The following is a 24,648-nucleotide window of genomic DNA, read 5'->3' on the forward strand; positions in this document are numbered from 1 at the left end:
TCTGTGTCACTCAGATTGTACCAGAAACCACACAGAGGAGCTGAACAGTGATTTATCGGTCCAGCTGTCTTGAGTATTGTTGTTACTTTTGAACCGCCTTCCTCCAAAGTCCCCATCCTGTTCACACTATTGTCTCCGTTTCAGACCAACCCAAGCTGGTGAGGTCAGGGCAACATTGTAAAGGATTTCCTCTGGCTCTTAATGATTTCCTGGGTATTCATAAGGGCAACAATGCTCTCAGATTTGGTTACTTACCTGGCACACAGCAAAGGAATGGCCTTTCAGTCAATAACCGGGACCTTATTATCTCATGATTAACTTCCACAGTACTGTAACAAGAATGCACCTGCAGAATATATGTCATTTGGTAAGATAAGTTCCTAATCACTTGGAGGGAGGTTAGTCTGCTTACACAAAGGACTATGTAGCAACATGGTAAAAAAAAAAAAAGTATTCATTATGAAAACAAAAAAAATCTGGAGAGTTAAGGAGCATATGCAACTGAAACAAAAACTTTGGTTTGAATCCACGTTTTGTACTTTTAACTCAATTTATTGGTACAAAAATATTACAAATAGATACAAGAATGCACGTTTCCTATTCTCAAGTGGTTAGTTTTTCCAACAATGGCAAATGTAATATGCTTATTCACTTTACGAGTTCCTTTAGTGATACCACTAAAGAAGCAGACCGAATTAAAGAACTTTATGTTAAATACAGACATCCATGCTCGACAAATGTAGAAGTTTCAGTATGTGGTCTACAAAATAAAACCTCTATACTTATGCTTACAGTGAATCTATTCATGACCCATATCAGTCTTCAGCCTGGAGACAGTGCATGTTAACTAAGTTAGTCAATGGATAACATTAAATCATTCAGAATTTATTTTCTTTAGAGTAATGACATACTGAGAAAAGACGTCTACCACTTATTCTTTATACTTGTATAAAATTAAATCAGTTTGCTGTGTTCCTCTGTGTTTTATTGCTATAAAAGCAGAGGCAGGTTGTGCTTCCTAGTCTGCGGTGCTGGGCACAGCTCAGCTGTTGCCATCAGTCTAGCTGTTAGATTCAGAAGGCCCCAATCTCTGTGCCCCACGGCCTGTAAGGCTTTGACAGGGTGGAGGAGGGGCTCACTGTGCTGAGGGCCATCGGGGACACCAGAGGGAATGTACCGAAGGAGAGGGGGAAGGCCGACAGCGAGGAGAGGGATGACAGGAGTGGTGGTGAAAGCTTGGATGTTGGCACAGACAGACTGAGGGCCAGCGAACTGTTGGGGGGCACCCTGAGGGTCTCTGTGGGGGGCATGACACTGAGTCTGGATGTCCCAGATGCCTCAATGGAGGGGGAGGACGATGTGGAGGAAGAAGAGGAGGGTGGGCTACTTTTGCTTCTGGATGCAGGTGTCCTGCCCTGGGGGTGTTGTAGGAGGAGGGGGTGGGGGAGATGAGCAGGGCCGGTCCCGTAGGCAGAGCCCCAGGCTAAGTGTTCCAGTCCAGTTTGCACCTCCCTCTGAGAGGCGTAGTTGCTGAGGTGGGACACCAAACGTATACGGAGGGGGTCTGCACCGTCCCGACCCTCTATGATGCTCAGGTAGCGAGCTGTCTCTGCCAGACACTCCCTGAAGCCCAGGCTGCGGTAATCCTTAGCAAGAGCATGAGCCTCAAAGAAACCTGTCAGGAACGAAAGCAGAGTGGTTAGACACGTGACTCACAGCATATTCATACCATTTTGGATTGGGAAATTACAACATCCATTTATTTAATCATCATTAATAGCCAAATAAATGATAAGTTACCTTTGCCACCAGACGCATGAAGCATTTTCAAATGGTCCACGGTCATTTGCAAAATTTCAGCTTTTTCCAATTTAGCAGATCCCTGCAAAGACAATTAAAAAGAACATTTTCACTTTGAATGATTTTTCCTATCTGGTGTCCATGTAGAAAAGGCATGTATGGGCATGCCCATGCAGAAAGGATGGAAGCATGAGCCCTTTACCTGTTTCTCAAAAGCACTTGGCACCAATCTTCTCAACTCTGACAGACTGTTATTGATTCGGTCACGTCTCCGTTTCTCAATAATCTGGCAAAAGGGTAAAAGAAACAATTTAGCCAAATGTAGATCATAGGTGGGAGGAGAACAGTGTTATCTATCAAACAGCAGTGCGCAACTTGGCACCGGAGATGAGTTCACTTACCCCTCTGCGCCTCTTTCTGGCTTGAACTTGGGTGGTTGTGGAGGGTGACATCGAGCCGTGAGAATCAAGTTGACTGCAAAGTAAGACAGCAATTAAACATTTGTTTTAATTGAAAAAACAACAACATAAGGTAGCAAGTTAGCTATAATATTAGCTGAAATATTGCAGTTAGTGGGATGAAACGTCCAAATTTGTCACAGTCCATGATATAATAATGATTATTAAAATATTGAACATACCCATTTTCGTCCCCGCTATCCTTCTCCACCTCAACATTGTCGTCCAGGTCGCTTTCCGATGAGCTGTAATTGTGGCTTCGCTTCATTTTGCTTCCAAGAATACAAGGATCAAAAGTAGTCCTTCAAGAGAAAGCTCCGCTGGTGTTCTGACAGCAGAGGGTCTGTGCAACAGTTTAAACGTCAGAGCTGCCTCCTCTCTGATCATTTTCACACCGCGGAGAGGGGGGCGGGGTCCACAGAGCGATGTGGGCGGGACTTGGAAATATTTGAGCCTGTTAAAATCGAGCTGGCATTGAAATGACAAAAGGCTTTATAAAAGGAAAAAAAAAAAAAATTCAATGAACAAGCCTAAAGTCTCAGAGTAAAACTCTAGTAGAGGTACTGAAGCTAATTTCTGGAATAATTCAAATCAATATTTAAAGTGTATTAAAAGCGTGATTTTGAATGCATGTCTTTTAACAGAGAGTATTGAGTCTGAGGCCTGACAGCTCAGGCTGACCAGTAGACTCCTGGCCTCAGGTCCACAGTCTCCCTGCTGAGACCCCAGTTCATGAGCAACAGGCCCCATTATAGTGGGAGCTCTCTTCTTCTTTAGTGTTGTGGAGGACACACGGCCTATTAGCCGAGTGTGTTGTTCATTGTCTGCTGTCAGCTGTGAGGTTCCACAACAGCATTGATCAGCCGGGAGGCCCAACATTAGTCGGTCCGCGTTGCCAGGCTCTCCTAGGAAACCCCCTCCGCCTCCACCTCCTCCCCAGTCACTGCAAACAGGTCATCTGACTGGCGCAGACAGACCTTCCCAGGGAATCATTCATCCGCTGTGGGTGAAAACAGTGAACCTCGCTCTGCTGTGTATAGTGGGAAAGAGAAACAGACGTGTTTTTATAAGCTCAAGCTGCAACTTTCGATAAATGTTTTGCTTGTGAGCTACATTTAAAAAAAAAAAAAAAAAACATACAAAGGTATAAGCAGCAAAGCATAAGTACTTCACTCTGGATGGGGAGCAGGGTTTGTCTGCAGAAGGTGTGAAAATGTTGACCCCTCTAATGCGCTCGGGTCAGAGGGCAAACTATACAAAACACGGGAGCTTTTAATGTTTATGTTCCACTGTGTAAATGATCCCCTCTGACTTTTTGTCTAGTATTTATCAGGAAAAAAGAGATACGCATATATATGCCTCAATAAAAATATATTTATATATAAATACAAGGCAAATGTTTAAAGTGAAAGATAAAATAAAAAACACTTTAACTTTCCTTTTTTTCTCATGCTTTAATGAACTACTGTTGAGTTCATGTTATGTTGTACTAATGAAACCATCATACAGTTGTGGAAAGTAACAATTGTACATTTATTTAAGTATTTTACAACATTGAAGTTCTGCTTACATTTTGATGCATGATGACGATCCATATCATAATGATGTCATTCCCAGAGGCCATTTTTATTTTTGACACTTTGTTGTGAATACTGTACTCCTCAAGTTAAAATTGTAATGCAGGACATTTACTTGGAATTTTTGTGGTATTGCTACTTTATTATAACACTGCCATCATATAAGTAGACATATAAAACAAATGAAATACCACATAAAAACATTAGCCAAATGTCAGGTCTGGTAAAAGAATGTACTAGAAGCTGGTATAATTCCTGCATCCTGAGTCTGACATGTCTGGTAAGGCCATCAGTGGGAGCGTGACCCCCCCTGCTGTCTTCCATTCCAGTACCTTGTAGAGCAGCAGCTGTTTCTCTGCTCTGTCCATCAGGTCAGTTGTTAACTCGATGCGTTGGGAGCTAGACAAGTGCGGCTGAGAGCTTGATTTCAGGGAGCAACTGCAGGCCAACACGCTGTTCCCAGAATGTCAGAGGGGTTTCGATGGTGACAGATACAATGTGCAAGCTTCAGTCATTCTGAGAGTGGACGAGCCTTCACACTAACCCGAGCCCTGCCCTCCTCTCCCTGTCAGCAGACACTTTCACTCGAAATCATATACCTTCACCCATTTCATGCATTTCTGCACTCCCCTACTTCCATTTGGCTGATTTATAGACCTTAAAATGTGCATAACCCTGTGGTGAAAAACTGCGCAGTCCCTGACGACGTTTCTCATGGACTTGTATCTTGCTCTTCACTTCACAAAGTGTGGCGCTTGTGGGAGAGATTTGTATACAAGTCCTCAGCCAGTTTAAGTTCAAGCCCTCTCCTTGCCCTTTACCCCAGACTAAACCATGGCCTTCTTATGTCTCTCTGCTGATAGGCAGCTTTTGGATCACTTCAGTGTTGTTTATGATGCTATTATGGTAATAGGGCTCTACAGTGCGGCCAGTTCTACAGGACAGGCCCGGTTCATGTGGTCTCCATTAAGCAGACACTAACCACTCTCCTCACACCTGACTGTCAAGGTCCTTCACATTAGCCCTGACATTCCTGTGATCCATTAAACATAATTATGAGTTTTCCTTGACTTTTCGACTGTGGAATCACAACATTTTCTCAGCCTCCACTCTGACTTTCGATGATGTGAAAAAGTGTGTTTGGTTTGTGCTCGTTTGTCTGTGAATGCCATGTTTCTATAAATCTTGCACATTTGATAATTTGAACATGCCAGTCTGCGTGTTGCCCGTGGGCCTAACTCGGCACCGATTTGAAGAAACCACTGTCAAACCGGTGCCAGGAAGCTAAGAGGTATAAGCAAGTATTTGTTTGAAACTGGCGTGTGCCCAGCTGCCTTCCTCAATCTTCCCTCAGGTTTCCCTTGGTGACTCTTTGTGTGCAAGAGTGCGGCCACAAGAGTGTGTGCTGGTGTGTCTGCATGTGTTTATGTGTGTGTGACCGAGAGTGTGCGAGTGTGTTTAGGAGGTGCTGTTTCCCACAGCCCTGATCTAATTCCGTGGTAACTCAATCTCCGTGTGAGCGCTTCCCGGCGAGTGTTCTCCCACCCGTCGACAGTCTCTCTCTGGCTGGCTGAGTGGCTGAGTGTGTCTGACAGAGGCCGGCTCAGTCCCTTTGGACCCCCCCCCCCTCCTCCGCCTCCGTCCTACCGACCCTCCCATCAGGATTGATTTACTATGTCAACCGTTGGGGCTGCCGGCAGCAGCGACGCTCGCAGCCGTGCCTGCATCCTGTGTGCACACCATCCTGACATCTTATACCTGTCACTCAACAACTGCTGCAGTGAAGTTTGCATTTGTGTGTGTGTGTGTGTGTGTTAAGGGGGGGGGGCATCTGGGGGATATTTCTGTGTGTGTGAGATCATGCCTTCTCCTTGCTTTTTTCAAATAGGCCTACGTGTAAAAAGGTATTAACTGTGCTGCATATACATGTTATGTTATATCATATTCATACATTTTATGTAAGACAGCGAAAATGCCACCCATGCTGGTCCTAAATAGCTTGTCTGACTGAGAGAAATGTCTCCCAGACAACTTCCATACAACAATGTTATCCTATGGGCCACAGCTTCCTGTCTGTCCCCTCTGGTTCCAGTCAGCACCCAGGCGGCTATATTGGGCAGGGACCAGACCAGGCCTGAGACCCATTCCCACTGTTTGATTGTAATACACCCGCCTTCTCATTCTTTACTTTCCTGCCTTTGTTGGCATCCATTCTCCCTGTGCTTTTGGATAGGTAAAGCCAGGGAGGATATGTCGGCTTCCTTGTTTCTTTGTTTAGCAGGAGCTTTTTATTCTGAGGAGGACAGCTCCTTGGGTCATAACACTGACACCAGGATCTCAGTACGGCTGCCAATTACAGGGCTTAGCGTCAATTACAGGGCATGAAGAGTATTTAGCAAAAACTTTGAACTCTGATATGGACCGCGTTATGTGCTGGCTTGAAATAAATGTGGATGACCTGAGTCACTCTGGCATAAATAAAAATCTATTTCATTAGTTTTTTTTGGCGCACACTCCTTCACAATGGTCCCTGACAATGATATTGTTCATAAGGTTTACCAGTATGCTGCCCATTACCAGTTAACTTATGCAAGTCCACAATAGAAGGAAGGCAGATCACAAGACCGCCTTTCCAAATATGCGCAACAGGAGACAGCACGTGATGTCCTCACAGAGAAAAGAGGGCCACGGAGCGAGCTACTTTTAAGGCCACACATTGTGTTGCCACAGGAAAAACATTGTTTGCATATCAATGGAGTGTGTGTGTGTGTGTGTGTGTGTGTGTGAGGCAAGGTGGGGGGTGTTTGGGGCTCTAATTGAAATGTATCTCCAGGTTTACATCACGCAAAGGGAACCACAAAGGCACTGGCCATATGAATTATTCGTCGAGTCAAGCTGCAGACAGTTCCCTGCGTTTTGTGTGAGAGTGCACAGGACGTGATTGGTCACTGCCAGGGCACAACTGTGTTTTAGAATAGGCCTGGCTCTAAAAGGTCAACTATCGTGTTATGAGTTAGTACTTTACATCACCTCGTAGGCTGAGGTTCTTTGTGCAGTTTTTCTATTTGCCTGATGCAATTTGGAATCAAAATCTGCAGCAGTGACTGTAATAACTGATATTTTTAGACAGAACAGAGAAACAGAAAAGAGTCAATTTATGGTGTGTCACAAGGATATAATAATAATAATAATAAAAAGACGTCTTTTTTTTTGGAATCGGCTCCTTTCCCAGTGGATGCTCTGTGCCAGCTGTCTGCGCTGCAGTAAAGTACTGCTTTCCCAAGCTCCGACCTGTGGGAAAATCTGTTGTGGCCAGTAATTGATTCCGCCCTGCCAGCCCCATTACTCTACACTGCAGTCAAACTGCCAGTGATCTGCAGAAAGCCTGTTAGCACAGCCCCTTTACTCTTTCTCTCTCTCTCTCCTACTCACACAAACATGCATCAGTAACCCACCAACTACTGTTAATTCCATCGCTGCTTCTATCTGTCATTATTTTTTTATGGAATCCACATTCTTTGTACAATCTTTTAGCCATTTTCACTCTTTTTTTCTCAACTCATCATGTCTTCATATCAATTGATAATGTCATGGTGATTATGTCACTTTCAATGTGGTCTTCAGACTTACATTACAATCTTTGAAATGCTGACAACAATAAAAGTTCTATATTCATCTGCCAATATTTCTTTTGAAATGTGTTAAATGGCTTATAAACTATGTAACTGCATCACTGAGCTTCATTTTTAAGTCCTACATTGCACCTGTTACATCCATCTACTGCTTTCTAGTCCAAAGTCATATGTCCATTTGATTCAAAGATGATTTGATTTGACAGGAAAGGTTAGAGGGCACTTGCCAGTTTACCAGGGAGATGTCACAGATATTTATGATATCTGTGATCCTCTTGAAAGGGATGAAAGTCTTGTTTTTTTTTGGCTGCAGAGCTGCACGGCAGCCCCCCCCCCCCCCCCCCCCCTCAAAGTGTGTCATGAAATATTAAGTGCAGTCATCTGCTGACATGGGTGACTTAATTGTCACAGCCTAACACTTACCACATGTCTAAATAAAAGTAAGTGCTTCCCCCTTCCAATTAATCTTCAATTAGGGGTGCTGATCTGTGCCTCTGCTTTTGTGTTTCCCAGTCTCAGCTCAGCAGGTGGGGTATGGGGGGGGGGGGGGGGGGCTGCGTGTGTGTGTTTGTGTGTACGGGGTTATGTGAGGATTATCGGTCTCGGGGTAAACACAGGACAGGGGAAAAAAAAACGATGTTTTCCGACACATATTGCCATGACTGTCATGCTGCCGATCACTTCTTGCCACGATTACAACAACGCTTTGATCGCAGCCTATTTAAAGCTTCAGCAGAAAGCACATTTTATTGAACCATAGAAATGAATCGTTCCATGTGAGATGCAGAGAGACATGAGAGGCCTCAAGCCAAGTGGTTGATCAGGGATTCTCATGCCTCTGGAAGGCTTTATATAACCACCAGCTGAGGGGTGCACTTTCCCATGTAGTAAGAGGTCAGGAGGCCGCCCTCTAAGCACTGTGGCAGTTGTTTTTCACACAAGAATTCCAGCCCACTGATGGAGGATCTAAGAGAGCATAAAAGAGGAGCAGAGGACTGTACAGTATGCATCACTATAGCTCCTGGTGAACCCTCCGCCCACTGCCCTCCGCACCCGGTGGCTGTTCCCCATGGGCTGCTCTCCCTGCCCGTCTCCCCGTATCAACAGAACAAGCAGTGTCTCTGTGAGAGGCAGTCCCCCCCCCCCCCCCCCCCCCCCCCCCCATCCCCCATGCCTTTGCAGCCCCACCATCGTTGTGTTGCAAACCAGAAGCCTGAGGCGCAGGGAGCGTGTGGGATGAAGGGATGAGAGAGAAGATCAAAGCAGGAAGCATGAAACAGCTCAAAGCACACAAGCAAGAGGCACCTCTCTGACCTCCGCCACACACACACTCTTCTCTTCATCCTGGCAATGCAGAACATCGGCCTCTGGTTCCCCCCTCATCCAGCAGCCGTGCAAAAAGGAAAAGAAGAGAGGGCACGTCGCTCAGGTCGTGTGAGCCTCTCAGCAGATGGTTGGGACCTGCTGGGAACCAGACCTGAACTGACGCACACACGATTGTTGCTGATCCCTCTTACTCATCAAACTTGATCTTCCGATCATTCATTTTTACTTTTCATCTATGCACTTTTTTTAAGTGCAAGAGTGAATGTTATTTGGTCTACTGCATTGTTTTTATTGGCATTTTGAATGCACATTTTTGTTATTTAAATCTGATGCAACACTTTTTGGGGTTTCCCGGACAAGCCATCAGGAGATCTCTTCAAAATTATGAAATCATCGGTGGGGTTTGATTCAAAAAGTAAATAGATGATTTCTCACTACAGACCTACATGAAAGACACCGCTGAAAGGCTCTCATAGATCTCCACATGGAGGAAACGTATCCCCTACCTTAGGCAAAGGCTTACCCAGAATAGAAAGGTCATCTTGGAAGGGAAGACTTATAAAATCGGAAAATAGGTGTTTAGATATTTTGTGCCCTTTTTTATTTATTGCACTTTCTGAAGCATCACTCCTCTGCCAGATTCTCACTGTGTCCGATTATTGGCTGCAGAGAGCATGCAGGAGCTGAAAGTTCACCATCAACATGATCAGCTGTGACCGCAGTTTTACCTGCCGGCATATAAAGCTGTACTAGGTTTATAACGAGCCCGGTCAGACTTGTGAACTCCCCCTTGGCCCTGAGGATCCTCTCTCCATTATTCATGAGTCCTCAGGTTGGACCCTGGGAACAAGCTGAGCGAGGCCCTGTGTCAATACGAAACACTGGCCGCCACAATGGGCTCTGCCTCCAACTACACTGTTGACAGACACCAACACAAAGGAGCTGAAAGGGGTCCCCCTCCGTTCTCACACACACTGAAGAATGAGTCAGTGTGCTGCCGCTCAGAGCTGTGTTTGTACAGTATATACAGCTTTTGTCCATGGCCACTGTTCTCCCATCAATAGGGGCTGAAGTGTTGATGAAAACCATGGAGGGAAGGACTTGTCTGTGGCTGCCAGTAAGAGTTCATGTTCATTAGATGGGCCCTGCGCCTGCTGGAGGGCACCTGTATGTACCCCTGGTGACAGAACAACAACTAATCGGCATCAACAACATTCCATGATATATCACAGCCCGGCCTCTCTGACTGTCACATCATTACTGCCTGTCATTAGGTTAATGAATAATGAATGCATTTGGACCATGAAATCAAATATTGCAGCCATGTGACGGTCTCATTACGGCCTTTCTATATGGCATGCATTGATTTCAGCTTCTCTCGGTTTCATATTGACGGCTCATTTTGCATTATACATCAAGCATCTGCCGTGATAAAAGGATGCATCCACCTCAAAGGTGATGTCATGTATGTTAGACCCATGCTCTCAGGGGACATTTCACTGCACCCACTCACTGTCAGCAGCTCCATTATCATTATGCTTACTTATTACATAACCGAAAGAGCTTTGCTATTTCTCTTTGAACTATTTCCGGCTTATCAAAAGGTTCTGACAGTTTTTAATCTCAGAGCAGAATTGCATGCTCTCAACAGGTTCCTGTCCTGTGTGACGACATCTCTACCTACTGAACAGACAATGCACAGTTTGCAAAAGCAGTAAACAATCTAACCAATTCCTGGAACACTTGAACAACCATTTCACAAGTTACAGGCAGTGACGAATCAGTTTCAAGTGGTTTTATAAAGCACTTCTTTACTCCAAAATCATGTCTGACGGACCCAAATGTGAAGGTATTGTACAGCTGGAGGCAATCAAAGCAGAATGTAACAGCTGAATCCATTTGAATCCACTGAAGAGATGTGTCACAGGGCACTCATCTGACCGGAATCAGATTTGCTCTGAGCGTCTCGAATCATTTCAATCTGTAAACTCTTTCAATTTGATCTCTTTGAGACATCAGCAGCACTCATTAACTCTTAACACCTCAACGGACAACCCAAATGAAGAAAAAGGGGATTTACATGCTGTTTTTCTTTGTTTGATGAACAAAACTGTCCGTGTTTGTAGTTTTTTGCATTGCACTGGCTTTAAGAGAGGAGTTAGATTAAATCAATAAAATAATCAATAAATGAAATATTACACAACAGAGGAGTCTGTATTTGTTGACATCTTGTTCATATACAAAAGATGTAAACTAAATAGCTACTCAAACAGCAGAAGGAGAAGATAAACTTGATTCATTTGGTTTCTTTAAAATGCAAATTTAGCTCACTTGCCTGTTGGTATGTTAAGTAGCCTTTATTGCTATATTTAAAAGGCCATCACATGTAAGGTCTAATAGTTACTGAAACCATTGGGAGGCAGTACATGAAGGTTTGACATTCAGATACAAATCCAATCTGATCGTTTTCCTTTTCAACATATTTTATAAAGTGTGTTAGAAAAGATCAGTTATGAACAGAACCTCTGAGAACTATTTTTATTTGCTTTTCACAGGCGCCATCTACTGGTCAGAACCAGTATTACCATTCAGACGGAGAGGGAGTGGTGCTGTTCACTGCTGTTTGGTGGCACAATAAGAATCAGGATCAACTTTAATGGTCAAATATGAACACAATCAAGTATTTTGTTGCTCTCAAAATACAGTAAAAAAATACCAAAAAAAAGTAAAATCACAAGATTTACACAGATTTGTTTTGAATAAAAATGTTCATTCTGTTGCAATTGTGAGGGAAGACGCTACAACAACATATGTATGTCACATTAAATCTGTGTTGTAATATAAATCTCTTAATAGGTAGATTTCACATGGCAAACGTTAGCTATTTTTTTCGTATTATAAATGGATTTTTGCATTTTTCTAATGTATTTATTTATTCTTTTTTTTCCGATTTGAGTAATTAATACAATCTCAATTTTCCATCGTTTATTTGATTCTCATTTTTGCTGTCACTGTTCATATAAATTCATCTGCATCTCTTTTTTCCGCAGGGGCGACACGCAACAACAAATCCACTTTCTCGCCTCCTCAGATAATGCTGAAGTCAGCAGTCTCAGGCTAACCTCACATGTTTCACTCCTATCGAACACATCATGAAACTCTGATTTAAAAGACACGCCCCCTAATCCGCTCATTTACCAGCGCCCGAGCTTGATTGGTCTGCCCCGAATCAAGCACGTGTTTAACCAGGCATTAAATATGCAATGTGGCCTGAACGTCAGTCTCTCTCTGCGCTTTACCGGTGAGGCCCTGAATTATCTCGTGTTCCTGCAGCAGACTGGTATTACTCTTCTTCGCCATCATGGTTGATCAGTTTGTTGGGACCTGGACTCTAACTGCCAGCGACAACTTTGATGAATACATGAAAGCAGTCGGTATGTATCTCTATATGCACTTTGTTTAATTGTGAATTGATGATGATTAATTAAGCGTTTAAAGGCTAAATGCAAAGGTGGGAGACTCTGCAACTTGTTAAATTATCTCCAAGCAGATCACTTTTAATTCATAGCATCATTTGCACAGCACGAGACATCTTAACAGCATCTTGCTTAACCCTCCGTTGTGCTGAAGGTGTGAGCTTCGCCACCCGGCAAATAGGCAACATGGCGAAGCCTAACCTGGTGATCAGCGTGGACGATGCTGGGCTCATCTCAATGAAGTCTGAAACCACGTTCAAGACCACAGAGATCAAATTCAAGCTGAGCGAGGAATTCGACGAGACGACTGCCGACGGCCGAACGACCAAGGTGGGTTCATCTTTGTGTGTCGGCCTCATTTGGTTTGATGCGCTCTTAAATGATAGCTTCTGACAGGCACATGTGATTTTTTTTTTTTTTTTTTTTTTTTATTTATTTTTTTTTTCAGACCATCATCACTCTTGAGAATGGCAAACTTGTGCAGCAACAGTCGTGGGATGGAAAGAAAACGACACTAGAACGAGAGCTTCAAGATGGAAAAATGACAGCTGTGAGTAATTAATTGATTGATTGAGCAACAATGCTTTTATGTAGTTTGAATGGTGTTTTCCTAATGTTAAGCTGTTTGCATATTTTAAAAGAAGCGTATTCTAGGTTTATAATGTAAGATTTCTAATATTGGAACATTGTCTCAACAGAAATGTGTCATGGATGACGTGGTTGCAGTGAGGACCTATGAGAAAGGAGCCTAATTAACAAGTTGTTTAGACTGGACCAATGTTTAATTACCATGCTATTGCCAATAAAGTCTGAACTGTGACACTTCAATCTGTGGAAGTTGTGCATGATTAGATCAGCAAAATGTTGTTTTGAGTTTGTCCTCTTCAATGGACCACATGATCTTTATGAGATTAATTGCTAGTACACATTTACTGGGGAACTGATGTCAAGCTTTCCTGAAACGACTAAAGCTATTTTTTTTTTTTAAAGCATTAACTAATCATCTGAGGTCCTAAACTTACAAGAACTTTTTGTCTCAAATGACTGACTTTAATTTTCAAATGATAATCATGTGCTCATTTTTCATTTTATAAATTAAGCCCCAATGCATGTTATTTCATAGGCATGTTAGGGTTGGTGTTCCACATTCAGATACAATGGCCAACTAACAAAAGAGAGAAAAAAAAACCCCTCTTAAGTCAGTCTTCTAATCTTTAAAGCTTTCAGACATGGGGTGGCGGCTTAATGGAGGCTTTTTGTTGAAACAATGAAAAGCGACCTGTCACATCAGAGCAGTCCTCATGACAAGGATGTGGAGGTGGGAAGGCCAAATTCCTGCTTGGGGTTAGAGTATAGTGACCTCTACTTTGAGCCAGGCCCCTCTTGTCTGGGATGCACAGACATGGCGTTCAAGCAAGTGCACATAATTTGTGTTAATTAGGCTTCTTTGGGGCAGTAGGTTGAGGCCCAAATTCTCTAAAAGATTTCCAGGCTTTGGTAAACGATTGTGACCCCGGGTTGTGCTCGGGCAACAATGAGCGCTAACTAATGAAAAGCGGATTTAGATCCAAGATGTCGTATGCGCACACAAACCTGGTTAAAGTACATTTTGCACAAGTCTTGGAAACACGATCTATGAATGTTTGGATATACAATTAAAATTTTTACTTGAAACTGAAATATTTTTGTTTTGTAGAAATTCACATGCTTGAGAGAATTGGCGGAGGACGTTCATTTCTCCCCAGCTGGCTTACTCTTTTTCTGAATACCCTATTGTTGGGATTAAGCTTTGTAGTGTGTGGGTGAAGGCTGTAAGAAGCAGACCTCCTTTTTAAATGGTTTTACCCCTTTAAACACAATCACAGCATGAGCTGATTTTATTAAAGTTCTTGTTTGACATGGCTGCTTTGTTAAAATGGCCCAGTGGCTATGCATTGGCTGGATTTAAGGCAATTGCATTGAATCTATTAGAATTAATCATTTAATCTTACACATGAAAATAAGAAATTGCCTGAAGTTACTAGAACCTAAAGTGTTCTCAAACTGCTTCAGTCTGACATACTCGCATGTGAAGCTGCAACCAGCAAATGTCTACATTGAGGTACTAAAATTGTTTTAAGAACGGGGCTGAAACGTTTTCCTGCATTCCTTAATCATTTTAATTATTACATGCGAGTTTGAAGACAGCAAACGTCATTTTACGGCTGCATCCATCTCGCAGAAAGGCTGACACCTTGCGGATGTTTCTTGTAACAGCAGGTACCGATTGGACAGTACCATTATATTCTAACGGGGGGAGTGGGGTTGCCTTTTTAACGTGAAATGGACAATACAGGACAATAATTAAATATGTAGAAATATTACATTCATTTTAAATTTGATTTAAATGAGTATACTTCATAACAATGACATTTTCTTAATCATAACTTTCCAGTTGTCTTCGTCCAGATGAAATGACCGAAATGACGTCGTACATGACGCGACGCCATCATCAAACATGGCAGACGAAGAAAACACAAACATGGAAAAGAATAAGGAAAAGAATAAACCTTTTGCAAACTCGGTAAAGCCTCTCGTTGACGGGGTTACCCAAAGAATAGGCCACCAGAACAATGTCGAAGGCAAAAAAGACGCCGGTGAGAGCCGCTCCACTACGGAATACTGCGAGAAGCTGCAGGGGTGGATGTGGCAGTACTACACTGGATATGTCAACTGGCAGAGCTGGATGGCGGCGTCAGCCATGTCCTACCCGTATTATTTACAGTCAGACAGTGGGACGTCGACGACAACGCTTGACATTCACTCCCAGAACTGGTACAACGGTCCCTTTGGGCTTCCGTTGTCGCCTTATCAAGCTGCGGTCACCTCCCGGTCGGTTGAAGCCGCAGGCGGGGCTGCAGTGGTCGCTCAGCAGCCGCAGGAGAATGGAAATGCACAGAGAGCAGGTAAAAAGCTGCTGGCTGTGCGTTGACCGACAGCTCTCCAGGTGGTCAAAAAATGTGATATCGCAGACAACCAAAGATACAATGCTACAAAGACTCGTCTTATTCTTAACGCATAGTTTTATTATGTAGATGGTCTGTGCCTGTCACGTGTACAGGTTAACAGGTGGGTTCCAACTTCCGGCCTGCATTTATTATGCCGGCTACAGGTTACAATATGCACCCTGGCGTGTAAACATGTGAGTGACAGGTACATCTATTTGTACCATAAACCATACCGTTCAACGTGACAATAAGCATACACAATGATGCTTTGGATTTGATCACATCATTGACCTGCCTGCACATATGAGAATAGGAAGGTTTTGCAATGGCATGATTAACAATTACACACAGGTGTAATTTTGGGGTGTTTGGCAATATAGTTTTACCTGCTTGGCTGCTTTTCTCTCCAGGCCGAGAGTATAGCATTCCTTCACCTCTCCAAAGACTCCTGGCTGAGATGGTGGATTTCTTCATTCTGTTTTTCATCAAAGCAACCATAATCATCAGTATTATGCATCTGAGTGGAATCAAGTGAGTTTCCTTCATTTCCTTAGTGGTGGTCTGTAACCGCCATTGAAATAAAAACTCTCTTGATTGATACTTTTTCGGTGCGTTTCAGGGATGTTTCCAAGTTCGCCATGCATTTCATAGTGGAGGAAATAGATGAGGACACGTCAATGGAGGAGCTACAGAAAATGATGCTTGTTGCACTTGTGTACCGGATATTAGTGTGTATTTATGAGGTGAGCACCCATGTAAAGGTTTTCCCCCATATTAATACAGGTAAGGTGAGACAACAAACAGTGGTCTCACCCTTAACTGTCAACTGTTTCTTTGTAAATTTTGTAAAGGCCCCCATTGCAGTTAAGTGACAGCTCCTACACCATTCTCCCTTCAGATTGTGTGCATTTGGGGAGCAGGAGGAGCCACTCCAGGGAAGTTTCTCGTCGGACTCAGAGTCGTTGCATGTGACTCATCGGTTCTGGTTCAACCGAACAGGGTGCTTGTTGTGCCAGCAACTAACGTCTCTCTGTCTGCGTGAGTAGCTCATTTTCGGAAGTGTCTTAACGAGCGTGACCCTCTCTCCTGTGTGTATTGTAACCACGGTCTCTGTTCTCCCTTTTTATAGATCGACTGTCCGGGCCTTGAACAAGAACTTTTCAATCGCCTTCTTTTTCCCGGTGTAGTATATTTCATGCTGCAGTGATGTTGAAGTGGTGATCGAAGGAAGCTCCGCGGACACTGTTCTTGATAGTATAATGAAGTTTATTACAGCAAGCAACACATGTCATACGGCCGGCTAGCGCGACCGGAGAGTCTCAGCCAATTCAAAATGACTCTCCCGACCAGAGAGTCTTCATCCCCTTAAATACAGATGATGCTGTCCTTTCCAGGACCCCTAATAAAACATGTCTCAGACATGGGCCTCCTGCTCCTCCTCGTATGCCTGCTCTGATAATATAAAACATCTGTACATGTCACAGGGCGCATAAATTAAGGACATGCCTCCTACACTCCATGCATCTGCTCCTGGAAAGGACAGAGTTCATGCACGTATGCTGTTTCATAAGTATTGAGGAAAATACACTACATATTCCCCCCTTCGAGACTTACACAAAGTCTCGAAAAAATAAAAGAAGAGAACATACAGGTGCATAATCATGACAAACAAACAACCCGTCATACAGCATATTTTTAACATTAAAGCAACTGTAAGGAGTATAAAAGTGAGAGTGAAAAACCTGTCAGGCAGCTAATTTTTCTTGAACAATGTAGACAGGAAAATTCCCTCACGGTCCCTCTGCCAAGGCAACCATACATAGTACTCCATATCACTGAAATGACGAATTTAAACGAATTGTGTAAGGAAATGACTTAAACAAATACATATGGAACTCTCAGCAAATCAAAACAAAACAATGTCCAAAGTCAGGCTGGTCAACCCATCGCACCTTTCGATGGACCTTTTCCTGCCTATCCCCCTGTCCCTAAACATCGAAGAAAACAAAGAAAACATCCGAGGTCCCATTACATTTAGAAAAAATCATTTCCCAAGTATTTAATACATAAAGAAGAAAATTCATTTTTTATTTGACTAATGTAACCTATAAGAGAAGACATAAGAATGTATATCACTGCAGTTTCTCAGCAGCCTTGACTCTCAGTTGTAGTATCGATGACGCCTTGAATCTGGATGTTGTATCGCCAGTCCACGTTCAGAGTCCTTCAGACCATTCGTATGTTCATGTTTGAAGTGTCTGAATCCATTCAGCCCCTCGGAGTCCCTGACCATCCACCACCCTTACAGTGGTCTTCTCCCCTCATATGTACTAGAATGAAAGAAAAGAAAACCAGTATCCTTTGCATACAGAACAGATACAGATCAAAACATCACTACAGAATAAGAACACTTCTATAAGTAAAATGTGAAATTAAAATGTGAAATTATAAATCATATTGTCCCTTTATCATATTGTTCATTTGTTTCTATACCCCCCCCCCTTCGAGACTAAACAAAGTCTCGAAAGAGTAAGACAAAATCAACACTACAAACTACCCAAGCTATAACAGAGGTTAATAATAGGATTATAATAGTGTACGATTTTTCAGAACACCATTCATTCTTTCGCACATCCCTTGACTTTGCAGATGATAGACTGCACCAAGATGCTGTTTAATTCCTAATTTTTCAAAATCAATTTCACCGTCTTATCCACAAATTCCTAGTTTTTTTTTTTCAAAATCAATTTCACCGTCTTATCCACTTAATTCTTTTCCATTGTCTGAGGATATTCTATCAGGAAGTCCCCACCTGCTTGTGACCTTTTTTGCATAAGAACTTGGCAACCGATTGAGCATCTTTTTTCCTTCAATTGGTTTTATCATGTCAACATAGTCCACAACGAGTTCACGCATAGGACCCCTTGGAGTTGGGATGTAACCAGGAGGAACCGTCACTCCCCTCCGAACATTGTTTTTCAGACAGATTACCTGCCTATGACATAATCAATCTGTTCAAGCAAACATGGTGACCAAAAACCATACTCCCTTGCAATCTTTCTCTTAACTTCCCCCCTGCAACGTGAGCTAACCCAATCGCCTACTGAATCATCAGAAATCTCCTCCTGACCAGTTGCACTCGTGGGCAAAATGGCCTAGTTGTCCACAAGTATAACATTCGTTTGATTGCTGTTGAAAGTTTGGATCAAACCTTCCTCCTCTTCCGAAGTTTCTTTGATCTCCTCCTCTCCAGGACTGCGCTTGATCAAAAGCTGGCTGTGGGTAGGAGACGACTGGAACCACCGGCGGTGGCTGGAACAATTGGAACTGAGTCTGGTTCGGCTGTAGTTGTGGTACTAGTTGATTTAGTGGAGACTGATTCTGCATAACCAGCGCCTGTTTCTTTTCCGTCTTCTTATTATCCATCAGTTGTATTTGATTAAGTTTCCTGAGGGTCTCTTGGTCCTCGTCTTTCTGATCATGTTCCTTTTTCCTATACAGCTCCACTTGGTGGGCTATATGATCCGTATAAACACCCTTTGCCATGCTTCCAAGACCAACCACCTCTGCCAACTTGCTTCTCACTGGCAGGGGCAACCCTTTCTGTATTCTGGCTCGCAAAATTGACTGCTCCATTTGATTCAACTCCGGGTCATTCCCTGTGACATTTCTCCACACTTGATGAACTCTCGACACATAGGCCCTCGGGTTTTCTTCCTGTCCCAGTGGTTCAATGAAAATATTGTCAGGATGTACATTTGTCGGAAATGTTTCTTTCAGCGCCTTGCACACTTGACCTCTACTTGCAGCAAACAGCTCTGAATCATTCACAGCGGTTCCCACATATCGATTGAGTCCAGCTTTCTGTAGAATCTCTCCCATAGCATGAACTCCCAAGAGATTGGCCAAGAGTCTCTTGATATCTCCCATGGCCGGATGCTCTCCCATCATGATCTCTTCCAACTTTGAAATCCAAGGATGTGCTCCATCTTGAAGAGTAGGTAACTTTTCAAGTATGCTTGACATATCTGTATTCCGCCAAGGCATGTACTCCATACTCTGTCCTCGGAAGACCACTGGAAGGAGTTTGTGGGGTGTCGACTGTTTTCTAGAGCGCAATCCATCTTTCATGGCCGATCGTTTGGAGCTTTCTTTCTTGTCCACCTTGTTTCTGATCTGGTAGTCCCCCTCCTGGATGATCACTGGGACTTGAGGATAGATTTTCTTAGACTTCGCCCCTATCTCATAAGGTGGCGGTCCCTTCACTGGGTTCATATGTGAGAACACTGAATTGGTGTCTTCCATCAGTTTTTCTGTTAGTTTTGTATTTTGTTTTCTTTCTTCTGCATCTTTGTCCCTCTTATCGTTTGCAGCTTGGATCAGTTTCTGTCCCTCATTTTCAAACAACTGGAGAATGCCAAGCTCCACTTGCCTCTTCTCTTTGCGTTTACTCCCCTTTTTTCCCTTCTTTTGCTCTGCCTTGTATGTGGATACAAGTACCATCATTACTTTAATTACATCTGGGTTAAGCGTACCCTCCACTGGCCATGGTTGGTCAATTTCAGGCCAGCGTTTATGCCATTTTTCCGATATTTTTGCAATGTTTGCGATGCCTCTAATTAAAGGATTATTCTTCTGTACTACATCAACAGGAGTGATTACTTTTGGGTTTTTTGTGTCCTTTTTCCCCATTATAACGGCTTCCTTATGTTCCGTTATTGTACTTTAAGAAGTAATTGCTGAACTTCAAGCTACTCAAGGCTATTTAGATTACTTCCTCCCCCTTTTTTTTTTTTTTTTTTTTTTTTCCCAAAAATCAATTAACCAATTAACAAAAAAAAAATCAATTAAGCAATTAACCCCCAAAAAATCAATTAGCCCAAAAAAATCTATTAACCAATTAACCAATTAGACAATTAGACAATTAGACAATTTACGCAATCAATCAATCAATCAACAATCACGAAATTTAAACAAATTAAGCACCCAAGCAATCAAGCAATTAACCAATTAACCAATCAGTAAACCAACAAATCAATCCATCAGTCAACAGCCACATCAAGACCCAATCAATCAACCAACTAACCAACAGTCAATTAACCTATTAACAAATCAACCAAACAACAAATTACCCCATCAATTAATTAACCAATATATCAGTTTGACAATGCCAAAGGAGCAAGAGCTCATTAATGCAACAGCACAACCCAAAGTCCACTTATAATGATTGAAAAAAAGATCACGCGCTCCCACAAGTGACTGACTGTCACCAAATGTGGACTTGTCTCTGTAAGACAATCGTCTAATTATCACCCAATATTCAGCTCAAATCGTCAAACAGTCACAATACTGAATGTCCACTACAGCACAGATCAGAGCAAACCACGCACAAATAACAAATTGACATCTGCAATCGCCAGCAGAGTTTAGACAAAACAGTCATTCGCCATTAATTAATTAAATGCATTAGCTGGTCAGTCAGTTGCCAAGTTTTCCATTTATTTACTTATTTGTTTCTCCTAATTGTTTAGAGCATGTATTCTTTCATGTGTGTTTGAGCAGGTCAGTATCCTTTTAGGCTTATAAATGAAAGCAGGTTAAAAATGTGTACCATCCCTATTAATTACGACTGAGAACACATACACATATGGAAAATGCAGGTTTTGTTTTTGTCAAAGAGTTTGCGGATAAAGTTTTACCGGCCTTTTGTGGATTGAAACAGAAGTCTCCCAGTGGACGTCAGCAAGCCACACTCCGTGAGGCACCGGCCCTCTGTCTTGTCTTCAGTCTTAATTCTCATTCATCGTAAATGACATAAAGACAAGAAAACAGGCAATGATTTAGTCTCTTATGAACCCTTAGGTCCCTTTAACAGCATCATAAACTTTATTCCTAAATGAAACCCCTTCCCTATGAAACAAACAGTTCAAACGGCAAAGGAATTTTCTGTATCTCCCAAGAAAGTTTTATTGTCACTTGAGCACATTCACACACACACCTTCCGACCTCTGTCTGGAGGGACTTTTTAGGCGTGTGAGGGGGGTTCGGTGGGCTACCCTTCTGAAACGAAGTTCATTGTGTACTCAATAACTCATTTGTTATATTACGTCCCTCTTAAGAAGAGCTCATGTTTTATTTATTAACTCATTTAATTCCTTACGTCTTCTCAAAAGAAGCTCATTTTTATCCAATACCTCGTTTAATTCATTACGTCTTCAAAAAGAAGCTCATTTCATTTTATTAACTCACTTAGTTCATTACGTCTTCAAAAAGAAGCTCATTTCATTTTATTTATTTGTTAACTTGCTTAATTCAATACATCGGGCAACATATCTGTCCTTACAAGTTATTAAATGTCCCGTTCTCAAATCACAACCGTTATATGATTATTCAATCATAATGTGTTTTTTCTTCTTTTAACTTTAAACATGTCTTCTCCTCTGCAGCTCTCACAGCACACAGCTGGAACACATCAGCAGCCAGATCTCACACACACACATTTCTCCCAGTCGCAAACGCACACACAATTTCACCTAGCTCTGCTCCAAAGTAAACACCCGATATTCAGAGCACACACACATTTCTCTATCCCAAGAAACACCACATTTGCACAACACAGACACCCAGCATGCTTTTTGCCGCTTTTTTCCTTTATTTTCTTATAAAATTTCTGCTACCTCTGAGATGTAAATATCCGATGAGAGGCTGCATCAGACACCATTCGTCAACCAATGCCAGAGTGGTAACAGTCAATCGAATTTTTATTCTACATTCTCCAGTTATCAAACTGACCATAAGGTGTTGTTCCAGGTTTTTGTCGGCCCGTACTACAGCTCCTTCCCTGAGGGCTTCTATCCTGTCTGATTTGCGGCAATTCTATATGATCATTTCCTTTAAGCTTATCCCTCTCTCATTACTCTGTCTCTTATCCCTTTTTACATTTAGTTATTCAAATTACCTGGATCCAGGTTTCCCCAATTTTGTCTTTCTAACTTAATTCCTGACTATGTCAAAGCCATCGTTACACAGTGGCTAATATGCATGTCGTACCATTAAGACTGTGTGGGCCCACTCTCATTAATCTAGCACAATACTATTTAGCACCCTTATCGTTACAATGAAGCTATTCTAATTCATTCCTTATTTCTCATACTTCTTTTCTTCACTTCTTATCTTCTCTATATTCATTCCCCCCATTTGCGTATTCCCTTACGCAAACAAAATCAAATTTAGCACGGAGTTTCACTTCAAACATCAAACCAACAGCACATGTCCCTAAAGAGGTTCTTATTTTACGGTATGACCAAGCAATCAACATACAACAGCCCCAATGACTGATCAGATCGAGGGAGCTCACCGTATATGAAGTTGATGGAGGAATCGCAGGTCACATCCGATCCTGTTCGTGACGCCAAGTTTGTAGTATATTTCATGCTGCAGTGATGTTGAAGTGGTGATCGAAGGAAGCTCCGCGGACACTGTTCTTGATAGTATAATGAAGTTTATTACAGCAAGCAACACATGTCATACGGCCGGCTAGCGCGACCGGAGAGTCTCAGCCAATTCAAAATGACTCTCCCGACCAGAGAGTCTTCATCCCCTTAAATACAGATGATGCTGTCCTTTCCAGGACCCCTAATAAAACATGTCTCAGACATGGGCCTCCTGCTCCTCCTCGTATGCCTGCTCTGATAATATAAAACATCTGTACATGTCACAGGGCGCATAAATTAAGGACATGCCTCCTACACTCCATGCATCTGCTCCTGGAAAGGACAGAGTTCATGCACGTATGCTGTTTCATAAGTATTGAGGAAAATACACTACACCGGCCTTCATCACCCTTCTGTTCTTCCAGCACAACAGGACTGTGTACGATATGGTAGCTGGTACAATTGTTGTCAAGCGCTTCAGGATCAGATGACGCAGAAGAACCCAGATGAGAGTACTACCACTACAACAATACTGAGGAAGCACTGTGTGTGTCCGTGTGTGTTTTTTTCTCTTTTCTTTTTAAATGCCTGCAGAACTCAGACATAACGAACGAACACGGAGGAGCGTTGAGATGGTTGCAGCCAGTTCGATACACATCAGTATGAACAATTTCAGTTCCCTACAACCTGGGTTGGGTTTGTTCCCGACACATACTGTATTTCTGCATGTATTCCTACATGCTACTTTCACAAACTGTTTCTGTGCCAAATTGATGCCTCCTTTGAAGACAGGAATGACGATGGCGTATGCCACCATTTCATTAACACAACATTTGCCTCTTTTTAAACACTAAACTTCCAGATTGAGGATAATGTCCCGTATCACTCCGTATTGAAGTTGCTGATCATGTATTCATGAGAGTATACCTTCAGTATCTCTTTGTATTAAAATGTTGTCTTAAGAATTGTACACTCAGACCTTTTAATTGTTGAGTTGTTGACCGTCATCACTGCAGGAGTGATCAGCTTTTTCAGATGCAGAAATGCAAATGTATCAAAAGGAAATGTTAACCCGATCGCAGCTGATCTTCCTTTAACTCGGACAGCATGACTTAAAAGTTAATATATGACACGTTTTATGTGATTAACTTTGCATTTAAGAAGATTAAATGAAATCACCACTATTTCGCTGCATGTTTGAGGTGTCCGTCTTTTAGCGGTTTGTCTGCTATTTGATAATTCTTCCAATGTTTTGATAGGAATTAAGTGGTCTCATGTTTAACTTGTGATTATATTTGCCTCATGTGATCGGTGCATATATCAGTTTATGTTAGAACTACGGTTTTACTTTGTATGTCAACACTTTATTAGGAAAAAAATTCTTATACCATGAACAGTATGCTAGTCAGAGAGACACATCGGGATAAATGAAGACACTTGATATGTGCAGAATCTTCTTTACAGGGCGTGAAGGGTCGCTGAATAGTTCGATGAATGTCACTAAATCTCAATCATAAACCTTTGGGAGATTTTGGACTGACTTTTTGAGAAAAATGCTCTCCACCACCAAACGCCAAAAGAAGCAAATCCATTTTTTGAAAGGTCTCCACCAGAGTTATTGTATAATTCATTTAAAGGTACATTGAAGCTGCTCTGGAAGCTTGTGGCTCCAACAGCTTAAGAGACTATGACGGATCTTCATTTACTTTACCACCCGTTATGTTTTCCACAGTAAGTTTGTCCAAAACTCTACTTCCTCAGTAAAATCTTGTGAATATATTCCACTCCAGTTTCTTTAAGAATGTCTGATATGTATGTTGTTGTTTTTTTTAGTTAAATATATCATCAAAAATAACCTTGTAACAGAGTCATTGCAATCCATAAATACAGCAATTTTTAATTGATCATTTGCTCTGTTGTGAGAAGCTGAAATTGAATCATCGCTTTCGTCTTTTGGCT

At 42.3% G+C, this 24,648-nt stretch overlaps 3 protein-coding genes across 3 annotated transcripts; 2 read left to right on the forward strand and 1 right to left on the reverse strand.

Moving 5' to 3' along the window:
- Positions 1–593: 593 nt before the first annotated feature.
- LOC306699550 (hairy/enhancer-of-split related with YRPW motif protein 1-like) lies at positions 594–2,558 on the reverse strand. The gene is made up of 5 exons (XM_079164185.1): positions 2,441–2,558; positions 2,202–2,274; positions 2,003–2,086; positions 1,801–1,882; positions 594–1,675 (listed from the first exon to the last, which is right to left on the reverse strand). The coding sequence occupies exons 1-5, from the start codon at positions 2,524–2,526 to the stop codon at positions 1,074–1,076; spliced, it is 927 nt and encodes a 308-aa protein (XP_079020311.1). The 5' UTR covers positions 2,527–2,558; the 3' UTR covers positions 594–1,073.
- Positions 2,559–12,154: 9,596 nt separating this feature from the next.
- fabp4b (fatty acid binding protein 4b) lies at positions 12,155–13,021 on the forward strand (the record flags this gene model as incomplete). Its single annotated transcript, XM_079164129.1, has 4 exons — positions 12,155–12,227; positions 12,424–12,599; positions 12,718–12,819; positions 12,968–13,021. 4 exons carry the CDS (start codon positions 12,155–12,157, stop codon positions 13,019–13,021), a joined length of 405 nt encoding a protein of 134 aa, XP_079020255.1.
- A 1,706-nt stretch (positions 13,022–14,727) lies between these two features.
- On the forward strand, positions 14,728–24,431 carry fam8a1b (family with sequence similarity 8 member A1b). Its single transcript, XM_079165595.1, has 6 exons — positions 14,728–15,214; positions 15,667–15,787; positions 15,876–15,999; positions 16,155–16,294; positions 16,386–16,434; positions 23,085–24,431. The coding sequence occupies exons 1-6, from the start codon at positions 14,767–14,769 to the stop codon at positions 23,178–23,180; spliced, it is 978 nt and encodes a 325-aa protein (XP_079021721.1). The 5' UTR covers positions 14,728–14,766; the 3' UTR covers positions 23,181–24,431.
- The last annotated feature ends 217 nt before the right edge of the window (positions 24,432–24,648 follow it).

This window comes from Pholis gunnellus, assembly GCF_910591455.1.
Source record: "Pholis gunnellus genome assembly, chromosome: 8".
Taxonomy (NCBI): domain Eukaryota; kingdom Metazoa; phylum Chordata; class Actinopteri; order Perciformes; family Pholidae; genus Pholis; species Pholis gunnellus.